This window comes from Vicugna pacos, chromosome 4 (genome assembly GCF_048564905.1).
Source record: "Vicugna pacos chromosome 4, VicPac4, whole genome shotgun sequence".
Taxonomy (NCBI): Eukaryota; Metazoa; Chordata; class Mammalia; order Artiodactyla; family Camelidae; genus Vicugna; species Vicugna pacos.
Window position 1 is genome coordinate 73,875,395 of NC_132990.1, and position 13,133 is coordinate 73,888,527.

Consider the following 13,133-nt stretch of genomic DNA (forward strand, 5'->3'; position numbering starts at 1 on the left):
TATATAAATGTATTTGTGTGCAATACCAGTTTTAAATACAAATATTAGAACATTTAATTCATGTAACACAGATGACACAATTTGCATTTTGTGGCTTGTCCCTAAGGGTGTTTTGAACTGGCAAGAAAAGACAAACACAGACAAGACTCGGAAGGTTCCAGGAGGCAGAGAGGGTCCTCCAGGCCGGTGGAGCTGGCCGAGAGGATGGAGCAGGACCTCCCAAGCACCCCTTCACCTGCCATGTGTGCATGTTCCCTCGCTCCCTGGGCCTGACAGTTGCCGAATTACCCCTTCCACCACCCACCGGGCCGATGTCTTGGGTCCTGGTCCAGGGTTGGGGCCTTGAGAAGTTGGCCAGGCACCTCCCCTTCCCCCACCTCACCCTCCAGCAGAGGGGTGACTCCCAAGGACCTCAGTCCCCAGACAGGTTAGGTAAGAGGCTCGCCCCGTCCTAGCCACAGCCTCTAGCTGGCTTCCGGACGGGTAGTAGGGTTGCTGACCCAGGGCAACGAAGGCTGCCACCACTCCCTGCAATGCTGCTGGGTAGGTAGCCTGACTTCAGCCTTCCTATGCCTGTGCCCAGGGTGGAAGGCAGCAGTGGTCCTGCAGAGGGGAGGCCAAACAGGGCCGGTGCCAGGGGTAGGGTAGTGGGGGGCGGAGAGCCTTTCCCAGGGAGGCAGGACGGCACATGAGTCAAAGTTCTACGCCCTCAGTACAGGCGCCATCATTCCATCAGACCTCACTTACAAAACACAGATTCAAAGTCAAAATGATTATGGATTTCAAGACGGCATAAACATTAAGCCCCATCAGGACAGCAGAGCTTTAAGCCCCAAGCATGGAGTCTTTTGAATGTGGGGCCCTGTGTGAGTGTACTGGTTACATGCCTGAGAAGCTGGCCCTGGCTGGTGGCCATTTTGCTCACGCCCCGAGAAAACCTAAGAAGAGGCCAAGGAGAGACAGGAAGTGCCAAGAGACAGTGAGCAAGCCCTTGGTGATGTCATGTGAGCCTCTGGGTCCAGCTGTGCCTGGAGCTAAAACACCCATGGACTTCCGAGTTTGTGAGCCAAGTAATCTCTTCTTTGCTTAAGTCAGCTTTAGCTGAGTTTCTGAGGCCTAATAATGCGGGACCTGTCGAGGTGCGGATCAGAGTCTGGGAACCTGGACATCTAGATTCCTTTCTTGGCTTAAAGTGTTTGGGAAGTGTCCATTCACCCAAAATATCAGCTGGTCACTCAGAGATCTTGACTGCCCCCTCCCCATGTGGACCTGTTCTGTTCTCAGCCAGGTCCTTTATCTGTGTCAGACCTCCAATTCTTTGTCTGAACAAAGGGAAGCTTTATTCTCCAGCCTTCCCAGCATTCCTCAGGCTGGTTGCTGTGGGTGTGACAGGAGACCCTCACATCCCACCCTGGGGTGGGGGGTGTATGTGTGTGTGACCTGGAGGGTGGCTGGGAGCTAGGGAGCGAAAGTGAGAAGTGTTCAGGTTGTTCCAGGAATGTATCAGAAACAACTGGGGTCGGGCGCAGACTAAGGCAGAGGAGTTAGAGACCCAGGAGTTTGGGAGCGGGGAAGGGGCTGATGGCTGGGAGGGCAGGCAAATCATCTCTCACCCACTGTTTCCCCTTTAACTCACCCCCTGGAACTGACAAATAGTCCATTCACTCATGCACGCATCCATCCATTCATTCATTCCATCGCCAAGCCTGGGTGCTGAATGAAACTGTTAAACACACGCTGAGTAAATGTTGACTGTCAGGCATAGCCAGGCCCTGAAGATACCCAGACACCTCCCTGGAGATTAACCTCTTTGACAACATGAGTACCAATGTATGGAAAGACACAAAAAGTCCAACAAAGTTTACAGGGCACTTCCTCTGCTCTCCTTCCTCAGCCCCAGAGTGAAAAGATCTTGACCGTTTCCCTCTGGAAAGAGGTGCAGCTTCTTACCTTTTAGGTCATCAAATTTTTTGTTTCATTTTGTTTTTGTTTTTGTTTTTCTTTTGTTGAGGGGGTAATTGGATTTATTTACCTTTTTTTTTTTTAATGGCGGTACTGGTGATTGAACCTAGGACCTCATGCATGCTGAGTGTTCACTCTACCACTGAGATATACCCTTCCCCCTTAGGTCATCAATTTTGTTCAACAGGAGAACCAGTAGAAAAACTGTCTGGCATTTTGTGGGGAAAACGTATTACCTGGGCAGAGCTGACTAGTGACAATATCACAGCTCTTGTATTGGGCACCTACTGTATGCCAGGTGCCGTGCTGCAGTAGGCTCACCGCATAAGTGGGTACTCCTGTGCCTCCTCGTTTTGTGGACGAGGAACTGAAGATGTGGAACGGGAAAGTGAAGAATCTGTTGTCACCAACTTGTAATTGGGTCTGTGTGGCTCTGGAGGCTGAGTTTGGAACTACAAGCCTGAGCTTTGGACAGGCGCCTTGACTGGGGGGAGTTAGCCAGAGCCCTCTGGTGCTTGGTCTCTGAGTGCTGGTCCACACTCACTCATCTGATATTTACAATTTTCAGGGAGGGGATGTTGCAAAAGGAACCCGTGTATAGCCCTAGGACAATCCTCCCATTCTCCCCCTTTGCTGAGGGACCCGTCCATTGGAAGAAGGGACAAAGCTCGGATTGGCCTGAAGCCCCAGATTGTCCGGCATGACCAGAGAAACCGGTTGGGGCAGCAGCCCCAGACTTTGATTTTACTGGTTTATCCCCCCTACCCCAGGTGCCCTCCCCCATTGACCTGGGGAAAGGAAGGAAGTTCCTATAACACCAACAATCACTACCATTTCTTGAGTGCTTGCTATATGGCTGCATGAAGTCCCTTCATGGATTGTAACTGAACCCTCCCATCCCTGCCTTCCCTTCCGGCCCCATCTCCTTCCACTCTCCCCCTTGCCCTCCGCCTCATGTGAGTTTTCTTCCAGTTCCAACACACCAGTGAGTTCTTGTGTTTAGTCTTTGCACTTACTGTTCCTTCTGCCTGGAACGGTCTTCTACCGTTGTTCGTCCAGCTAGTATGGTAGAGATTTCTAGGGCTCACCTTCCTGTGCTTTGCCTCTCCTTCCCAGGCCACCAGGAGCACTGCCCCTCCCAGGTCCCTGCAGTTAGGCGGGGTCATGAAATTAATTCTGGTCAATGGTCTGTGCGTGTCAGTGAGGAGAATATCTTCCTTTGCAGGATAATCTAGCTCCTGTCTAGAGTGAACCACTGGGTCACCACATGGGGGAAGGCATCCTGGGAGAGTTGTCTGATTTAGTTGGACTTTACATGATCAAGAAATAATCTTTGTTGTGTTAAACTGCTGAGATTTGGGATTAACTTGTTACTGCAGCTTAGCTTTGCTTATACTGACCAATACAGCTGACGCATTTAGATCTCAGCTCAAATATCCTCTTCTCTGATCACCAGATTTAAAGTGGTGTCACCTGCTCCTCACCAGTCTTCCTAAGCCCTGTTTTTATTCTTCACAACAATTATCTCATTATTTATCAGTTGCTTATTGTCTGTCTCTCCACTAGGATGTAAGCTCCATAAGGGCAGGGCCCTTGTCTGTCTTGTTCATGCTGCATCCTTGGTGGCTGGCACAGTACCTGGCATATATAGGTACTCAGTATACATTTGAATGAATGAATGAATGCATTTCTTGAATGAGTCAGTGACACAGGCAGCTGAGCGTGCTCATGGGTAGATGTGGAGTCTGATATTGTCACCTGCAGTTTTCTTACTGTGGTTGGACACAAGCCACAAATCATCAGAAGGCTGGAGGCAATGGTTGCTTTTTCTGCTTTTGGAGCATCCAAATGGGTTTATGACCTTACTTCTCTCCTCCTTTTCTATCTCTTCAGATGAGGGAATGTGGGCCTTCTAGGAAAGCAACTCATCCCAGGTCCCAAGGTGAGCCTCTGACTGAGCTGGACGCAGGAGTCTCCAGACTCCTGGTCCAGAGCCCTTTCCGCCAAACTCTGCCACTTCATCTTTAGTTTCAGCCTAAGTTGCTGAAAACATTTCCCCAGCACATTTGCCTCTTACTAACCACCTGGCCAGGTAATCTAGCAACTCTGAACAAACCATCCTGTGATGATTGATGGGAAGGATTGGGTGGAGCAGGGCCAGGGGTCAGAGGTGAGCATGAACAAGGTTCCTTCCGGGAATGCCTCCTCAACGCTTGTCCTTTTGTCTCTCTTAACAAGACTACAGGAGCTGAATTCCGGTGAGCCAAGGCTACTGGTTGGGTGTTCTGATTCTCAGGGGTTGAGCCTGCCCCAGGCAGGTGGACTAAAGCTGCTTCAACACTCCCGCCCCCTGCTGCTCTGTAGCACCTGCCACGTCATCTTTTTTCTCTGAAAAATGTAGTGTTAATTTTATCTTCTAAACATAAAAGTGATGCATGCTTATTGGAGAAAATTTGGAAAACACAGAAATGTACACATGATAGAAAAAGTCGTCTATGTTCCCTTCACCTTTCAATCATTTCAATATTTTTGAGCTGCTCTTGAGTCTGTTTTATCTGCACATGTGAATAGATAGTGTTACCTGTACCTCAGCCGTCCCTAAGTGCTGCCCGCTGGGGGTATAAAGGTGGGTGTGTTAACAGCAGCGTGCCCCTCCTCCATCTCCCTCCTCCATCCCGCTGGCCAGCACCTTGCATCCCCCTCAAAACCTTTTCAGTTCTGTCTGGGAGTGCCTAGGGGAGCCACGTATGAGCTCCAGCCAAGTTCTTCCACTTTGGCCTCCTTGAGGGTGTCCCCTGCTCTAGTCCCCCAAGAGTGGCTCCTGTCACTGTCCCCCTCCTGGGACCTGCAGCCTCCTTTTGCCTGGTGATTCCTGAGTGGCAACCCTGGGAGGCACCAGATGCTTCTGGAGCCTCATTATCCTGGCAAGGAACAAGGAGAATGTTCCTTTTCCAGAGCTGTGTTGGCTGCACTTAATCACCGAGGCCCTGAAGCAGCCATGCCTTGCCTTGGGTCTCCTTAAGTCGCACATGAAAATGCCTCCTTTGTGGGAGTGGGTATAGCTCAGTGGTAGTGATGGTGCATAGCATGCAGGAGGTCCTGAGTTTATTAAAATATTAAAATAAATAAATAAATAAACCCAATTATCTGCTCCCTCCAAAAGAACCGCATGGAGCCCCTCTCTCTGGAGGACATCTTTGGTCTGCCACCTGTGCCACTGTTTTCTGAGAAGTGCGTACCTTCTCTGCCCACAAATTTCCAGTGGGAGTTACCAACCACCCTCCAACCCTGGCCGCAGGTTTGGGACATGACAGAGTCCTTCCCTAAGATCTTCTGAGTTGAAAATAAGAGAAGAGGACAGTCCCTCTTGGGTGACCAAACTGTGGATGGGAGGCCAGGAACTGCCTCCTGCAACTGTTGTGAGAAGTGGGGCTGCTGTAAGAGAGTGGGGCACTCAGTGCACAGAAGAAAGTCACAGGAGGCAGAGAGAGAGCATCTGGAGATTCATCCCTGGATCCAGTTGTATGTGAAGCCAGCCACCCTCTTGCCCACTGTACAGTTTATTGCTAGGAGCCAAGAAATTCCACCTTTTGCCCAAGCTGGTTCCAGTCAAGCTGCTGTTCTCTACCATAGGGGTTCTGAGAAGTACCAGGAAGAGGTCAGTCCCTGCCTGGGTGGGGTGGGACACAGACACCACTGTCCTGTGTGTCTCTCCATCCCCTAACCCAGAGCATGAAGACCCAGAAGCATGGATCAGGGGATGGGGGTGTGTGCGTCCAACCTGCTAGTTCAGGTTCAGCTGGAAGTTACCAATGCTGCTATTTAGACAACATCAGGGTCACTTGCATTGTAATCTGTTATAAGTTCTTCTCCACTAGACTGTGAACTCCAGCAGTAAGACCTGCCACTTCTTAGTCATGTGACTTCAGACAAGCTTTCTCACTTTAAAGCAAGGATGCTAACAGTATCTATCTCCAGAGTAGCTGGAAAATTAAGTGAGTGGATACATGCAGAGGGATTTGCTGTCCTTTTATTTGCTGTTCTTTTTTTGCAGGGCTCAGCTCAGTACCTGGCACTGGCTAGGCACCAAGTGGGCACCCTATAAATGTGTGTCCTGTGCATGGAGATGCAGAAAGACATTCCTTGCACCAGAGGGACACACACACACGGACACACACATGATAGAAGCACTCAGATCTCAGCATCCTGTACAGTGTCCCTCCTGGGAGCCCAGGGCATCCTCCGCCCCTGGCTTCTCTGGAGGGCAGCCTGCAGCTCTCTGAGGCTCTCCGCTGTCATCCCAGCAGCCCCACGTTGCTGGGAGTGCAGCTTGAAGCCTGGCTCAGCCCTATACCACGTATCAAGGGCAGTAGGACCTGCCGTGTTCTAGGAGCTGGGGGAAGTACCAGTCTGTATGTGTGTGTGATGGTTAACCTGGGGGGACCAGGGGCTCATTGGAGCTCTGGCTTCCAGAACTGCTGCTCTCGTAAAGCTCCACCTCATCACTCCCTAGGTCCTCCAGTTTCTTCCAATCTTCCTACCTCCTCAAGTAGCCCCCTGCACCCTAGTCCTGCCTGGAAGCTCTTGTGGGGTCTGGCTTGGTCTTTTTACTGGAAAGAGCTGAGTTCTTCTGCGGACCTGGGTCTGTGGACTCCTGGCTTGCCTCCTGGTCTGCCTCCTTCCCCCTTTGCCCAGGTCCTACCCCACCCCCATCCCCAGCCTTTGAGTTGTGCTCTGCTGGGGAGTATGTCTCTCAGGATGTTCTGGGAGGTCATACTGCTCGTACTGTGCCAACCTCCAGGGGAGGGGGTGTGGCATCGAGTGGCATGAGGATGCTACTTAGAGCATCTTGTGTTGGGGACAGTGCATTTGACCAGGTGTGCCCTCAGTGTGGTGTGCTCTGTAACATCAGGGCTGTTCTTGTGTTACCATTTTGTGTGGAATGTCTTAGTTTGAGAGGTAGGTGGTCAGGGGCGTGTGTTTTGGGTCACTGCGCATTGTGCTCAGGGCATTAACACTTTGTGTGGCTGCCCAAGGTCCCTGGGCCTTGAAAAGATAAGTGGGTGGAAGCACCTCTCTTCTGGGTGCTCCCAGAGCCCTCCATCCCCATCCCGTGGTTTCACTAGATCCCACTGTGCCTGAGGTCTCTTGAAGCAGCGGAAGCTCAGAAAACCCGGCAGAGGGGCGGAGAAGCCTGTTCTGGGGTCCTTTTGAGTTCGGAGCTCTTTTTCCCTAGGCCGCCACACCCACACTCCTTTGCCATAGGGATGGGGGACCGGTGGGCGTTCCCAAGCCCCTTGGCTGCTCCTTTCCCTAGCCCAGGTCCGCACTCCCAACAAAGGCGGTCGACCACGTGCCCCTTCCTGGACGCGGGCCTGAAGTCGGGACGCACGCAGCCCCCGGCTCCCGCTGCAGCCAGGGCTGGATCCCGACGAGGTGCTGTGACCTAGGTGGGTGCGGAGCAGCCCCCAGAAGCGCAGCCGCCCCGGGCTGTGCCTCGCCCACTCCCAGTCGCAGCTGCTGCACCGCCCTCGAAGCGGCGCTAGGGGGAGCTCTGGCAACTGGCTTGGTGGATTGCATCAAATTCGTGCATCAAACAGCTATTCCTCGGACTTGCGGGGGGAAATATGGGGAGGAGGGCGACACACCGTTTTCCCGTCCTCAGCAGCTCCAGACTCTTCCCGTGGGAGGCCGAGAAAATAGCCCTTGGGGTGAAGGTGCCTTTCCTTCCCGTAACTCACGCCTCCATAGCTTCCCTCTCCCTCCACCCTCATCGCGGCCCTTCGCGGCCCCCCGCGTTCTAGAGTGTCTCCGAGAACTTCGCTTCGCGCGACACCAGCACCCAGAGCCCAGCGGGCTCCTGGAACTGGCTTGCGTCTGCCTCTCGGAGACTGGGTTGGGGGCCTCTTAGCGGCAGCCCCTCCTCTCCTGCGGGAGACATGAAGGCTAGGGTGGGGGACGTGAGACGTCCTGCGGAGTGGCTCGCGCAGCAAAGGGGAGCGCAGGGGCGAGAAAGCGAGAGAGCACTGGGGAGACAGCGAGAAACAGACACCGGGAGAGAGAGAGAGAGAGAGGGAGGGAGAGGGAGAGAGAGAGAGAGAGACTCTCAAATAGAGAGCAAGCTGCCACTTTTCTTTTTTTCTTTTCTTTTTCCCTTCAGTCTTTCTTTTCTATCCCCTCTTGAGCTGGAACCACCCCGCGCGCCCCGTGCCCGAGGCGCGGCTCCAGATGTGAATTTGGTTCCAGTGGGGAGAACGCGAGCTTCCTCGGGGCCTTGGCACATTCTCCCACTCTGAGGTCATTCCGTAGGTGGTCAGAGGGGAGAGCGCGCCTGGAGCCTTCCTGCCTCCATCCACTGGGGAGGGAACAGAGGCGGGCGGGAGGGAGGGGAGAGAGAGAGGGGAGGGGCGCGAGGAGGGAGGGAGACGCCGCCAGCACACCACCAAGTGGCACCGAGCAGTGATAACAAACTCAACTTAAAAAAAAAAAAAAAAAAAAGGAAAAGGAAAAAACTTCCCCAAGTTGCAGCCTGAGACAGGCGGACGTGCGGGTGGAGGCGCAGGGCGTGGAGTGTGGGTGGCCCAGAAGCCCACCGGCGTCCCCCGGCTGCTCTCCCCAGCCGAAAAGAGCTCAGACTTGAGGCCGATCAGGCCCTTCTCTCCTGGCTGGGCAGGAAATGTGCTGGAGGCTGGCTCAGCTTCCTGCTGGAGACCCTGGGGGCAGCCGGTTCCCGTGGGGAGAAGGCCCCTCTCAGGAGGTGGGGCTTGGGAAGCGCGCAGCATCGGCTTCATCCTCAGCAATCAGCACCACCACCCCCATCCCGCTCCCACCCCCGGCCCTGCGGATGTGGACAGATCCCGCCCTACCAGGCCCAGGAGAGCTGAGGTTTGCAGGACGGTAGGGGTCTCTGCCCCCACCCCCATCCTCCCCGCCATCTCTAGGCCGACCTGAAAACAAGGCACCACTATCCTCTATAATCGACTTTTTATTAAGATTATAAATTTAAACAAATAATCTGAACAGTTTTACCCGGTGATATACAATTCAGAATGCACAAAAATACAAGGGAATAAGAGAGAAGGGCCAGGAAAGGAAGGGTTGGCAACTTATTTTGGAGTCCACATGGTGCTGATGGCAGAGAACCAGAGGGGCTACAGACGAACCCCACCTTTTTACAACAAAAGGTTTTAAATTAAACAAAATCTACTGAGCTGAAGACACAGGACAGGGTTCTCACAGGCTCGAACAATGCTGGTTTCATGAAATGCAACCGAAGGCTGAACCAGGACAGTGCAACTTAGAAGCACACACACAAACACCACATCTGACCAGGAACTTAGTGAAAAGTCTCCAACGCAGTCGGCGGTCCCGGCCCCTCCCTCCCTCGGGGCCGCGGGGGATCCAGGTGAAGGAATCGACTTCCTTTTTTGTTTAGTGAGGACCGCAGTGCTGGGCATGATGGGAAATGTAGTCGGCCGTGCCCGCCCCCCACCCCTTCCCCAAACAGTGTCCGAGAGTGTTGGGGTGTCCGGCGCCACCTCCGAGTCTGGAAGACGGGTGGAGGAGGGGAGGAGAACTGAGCCAGAGGGGCGGGGAGAGGAGGGGTTCAAGACACCCGCCCCGGGAAGAAAAGAAAAAAAAAAGTTGAAGTGTTTTCATTTCTGCCTTCTCATTTGGAGAACTTTGGAGGCCGCCCCCAGAGAGGAAATGTGACCCAAACGTCCCTTTCGGTGATAGTTTGCCTTTGTTTTTGCTCAGGATTTCACAAGACCTATTCTTCACCCCACAGAGGGACTCGGGAGAACGGAGCGCCGGGCTTCCTGGGTCTGACAACTGATTGGAATCGGCGTCCCGGGCCCCGCGCCCTCCTGCGCTGCGCCCTCGGCGCGCCCAGGCGGTCCGGGCGCCCTGCCTCGCCCCCCGCTGCCCGGCACCTCCTCCGGGCAGCGGCCCTTCCTCACGTGGCTGGCTCCTTGCTAAACACCACTGCAATCACTACAATAAAAAGAAAAAAAAAGAATAGGAGAACACAAAGCATACTTAAATAGGCGCTTTTTCTCTCTGCAAAAATAAAGTCCAAGATCTTAGATTTCTTTTTTTTTTATTTTACAATTTATAAAACATCAGCCGTCTCCCTTTGCTCGCCTCCAGCTCAGCCCCGAGTGGCTGGGCGCCCGTTCGTTTCCTCCTCTCGCCCACTTGGTTGAGTCTTTGTCTGGCCCCAGCCCCGCGGGGCCCAGGGTCCCCGTGCCCTCGGGGGTCCCTAGAAGGCGACAATGGCTCGAGTCCAGGCGCCGAGGCTGGCGAGCGCCTGCTTGGCGCACAGCTGCCCGTTGAGCGGCGGCGGCTGCTCGGAGGAGTCCGGCTGTCGGCTCACCAGCCCCGTGAAGCCCGAGCCAAAGATGGAGATCAAGTTTGAGATGTTGGACGCGTCCGGGGACGAGTCCGGGCAGAAGTCCTCGAAGCGGGCGCGCTTGCAGGGGGTGAACGGGGCGCCCCCGGGGGGCTCGGCCCCCAGGTCGCCCGCGTCCTCTTCGTCGTCGTCGTCCTCCTCCTGGCCAGGGTAATACTTGCGCTTGCAGCCGGCGGCGGATGCCAGGCCGGGTCCCGGGGCGCCCTGGCCACAGCAGGGGCAGTGGGCGGAGGCGCAGCAGTCCTGGTGCAAGTAGCCGTTTTCCACCGTGGTCACCACGTGAGTGTCCAGGTCCAGCACGGTGGTCTGGCTGCTGCAGTGCACACCGAAGTCCGAGGGGGCCGGGTATGCGCCCCGGTAGAAGCCGGGGGAGGAGGCGGGGGCTGGGGAGGCGGGCGGGGAGGGGGCGGCAGCGGCCTGAGGGGCGGCCCCTGGGGGCGCAGAGGGCGCGGAGCAGGCGGCAGAGGTGCGAGGGTCCCGCGGGCAGAGAGCAGAGGGCGCGGGCGGCGGCAGCGGCGCAGGACCCGGCTGCAGCGGCTCCAAGGGCTGCCCGCGGTGGGGCGCGCCGTGCAGCGGCTGGAGCGCGGCGCAACCGGGCAGCTCCGAGAGCGCCCCCGCGCCGCCCGCGGGCGCCCCGGCCGCCGCCGCCGCGCAGCCCCTGGGCGCCGGGTGCTGGTGCTGGTGCAGCTGCTGCTGGAGGTGCAGCTGGTGGAGCTGGTGGAGCTGGTGCAGCTGGTGCCGGGCGACCGGCTCGCGCGCCTCCGCGTCCCCGCCACCGCCAAGTTGGAGCGGGCCGAAGTCGGCCGCGCTGGCCGGCATGCCGGGTGCCGCGTACGCGAGGTGCTGGTGTTGGTGGTGAGGCGGCTGCTGCTGTTGCTGCTGCTGCTGCTGCTGGCGCCGGTAGAGCTCGGCGTAGCGCTCGCTCAGGTAGAGCTGGCGCGCGTTGCGGAGCACGTAGGACACCAGGAGGTTCTTGTGCAGCTTGATGCCGCCGCGCTGGGTCCGGGAGCTGTGGATCTTGCGCAGGGAGATGCTGATCAGGCTCTGGGCGTCCAGGGCGCACTCCATGCTCCCACGGAGACGGCGGCGGCGGAGCAGCCGCGGCCGCTGCTGCTGCTAATGCTGCTGCTGTTTCGGCCTCCAGCCGGTCTCCGGGACACGCCGGGCAGGGAAAACGGAGCCCGGGTCAGCGGGTCGGCTGCGCTCCGAGAGGAGCCGCCACCATGCGCTGTGCGCCACCCGCAGGCTCGTACTCCCCAGACGGCGCCAAAGCAATGAGCCTCGGCCGGCCCCGGCCCCAGCTATTTAGCCGGGCGTCTGGGCCCCGCCCCACACCTGATGAACCAATAAGAGTGCCCAGAACCTCCCGAGTGACAGACGCTGCCCGCCCCGGGGCCACTCGGCTAGCCAATCAGACCAAGGCGGTTCCTTTGTGCTATTCAAATACCGAACGGACCCAGGGCCTCCAACGCCGCCGCTGCCTCGAATGTTCTCCTGGGGCCTCCACGCTGCGCGGGACTCGGAGCCACTGGGGCCGCTGTCTGTAACATGGGTCGTCTCATAGCCGCCACGTTGGAGCCCGTGGCCACCCTCGGTCTAACTCCTGGGAGCCGGGGGTCGGCTCACCTGCGTGCTGCGGCGACGGCTCCTCCCCCTTCCGCACGGCTGGGCCTCACCTGCGGCAGGTGCGCGCGGCTCCCACCCCTGGCCACGCGGCACCTCCTTTCTCACCTGCCGCCCCTCGGTGACCTGCGGGACCCAAGGGCTTTGCAGCAGACGTGGCGCCGCCGGCTTGACTTCTGGGGATCCTAAAGGGGAAGAGAGTTCGAGGTACCCTCAGCTGCCGAGAATATTGGGCCTGAGTTTTTGGCCAACGGGCCTCACGAAATACTCGATGAAGAGCTGTCCTCCCCATTTGTCTGACGGGAAAAACCAAGACCTGGTGAATTTGGGTCTCCTCTGAGGGGGAGGCTTGGAGGCGTGCCCCTCTCAACCAACTGAGGTCCAAAGGCGTTCTAAGAGCTAACATGGAGTGTCCTAATCACCGGTTCTGTAACCTTCCTTTCCTTCCCAACTAATAATAATGACAATAGGGACTGTTATTATGTGCCTAGTATGGGGCAGGCCCCTGCCAGAAGCTAACCCTGTGACTGAGTGCAGAGCAGAGACCTACATCTCAGAGGAGTTGGGTGACTGTTGGGGAATCACACAACTCCTAAAAGGCAGAGGTCGAATTTGTGCCAAGTCTGTGAGCTCCAGATGGAAGGCGGATACCAAGGGCTGAGGAACTGGACAATTTGACTTTTGTCAACATTGTTTTCCTTCTTGTCCTGAACCGTTCGTGGGCCACCTCCTTCCAGCTGGGGACTCAGATGGTGGGGATGATCTCCAAGGGAAGACAGGGAAGGCTGAAAGGGGGTGACTGCTGCTCTGAGAGGGGGGTGCAAGGTGCCCCGGTGGGGAGGCCTCTTTGAAGTGCCTGAGGGAGAGGGGTCATTGTGTTGGCCCCTGATGGAGGAACAGGCCTCACAGAGACTATGGGCTAAGTGGACATTTCAGGGTCTAGGATGGGAGGAGGTCCCAGGAGCAGACTTCCTGCTGTTTCACCCTCTCTTTGGAATTTCTTCTGAGTCTCCTCTTTTGTTGAGCCTGTTTGTCCTCAGCACCTACTTCATCCCTTGGCAGGAGTGAGGAGGCCCAGCTAGACCATATGCACATTCTGGGTCTCCTGTAGTCTTCAGAACTCTCCAGCTTTGAT

At 56.2% G+C, this 13,133-nt stretch overlaps 1 protein-coding gene across 1 annotated transcript; it reads right to left on the minus strand.

The window, feature by feature from the left end:
- Nucleotides 1-10,046: 10,046 nt before the first annotated feature.
- On the minus strand, nucleotides 10,047-11,654 carry IER5L (immediate early response 5 like). The gene has a single exon (XM_072959012.1). It carries the CDS (start codon nucleotides 11,441-11,443, stop codon nucleotides 10,226-10,228), a length of 1,218 nt encoding a protein of 405 aa, XP_072815113.1. The 5' UTR covers nucleotides 11,444-11,654; the 3' UTR covers nucleotides 10,047-10,225.
- Between the last annotated feature and the right edge of the window lie 1,479 nt (nucleotides 11,655-13,133).

Bases quoted from the DNA above. Each gene is read 5' to 3' on its own strand.
- IER5L (XM_072959012.1), bottom strand. From the start codon at position 11,443: ATGGAGTGCGCCCTGGACGCCCAGAGCCTGATCAGCATCTCCCTGCGC.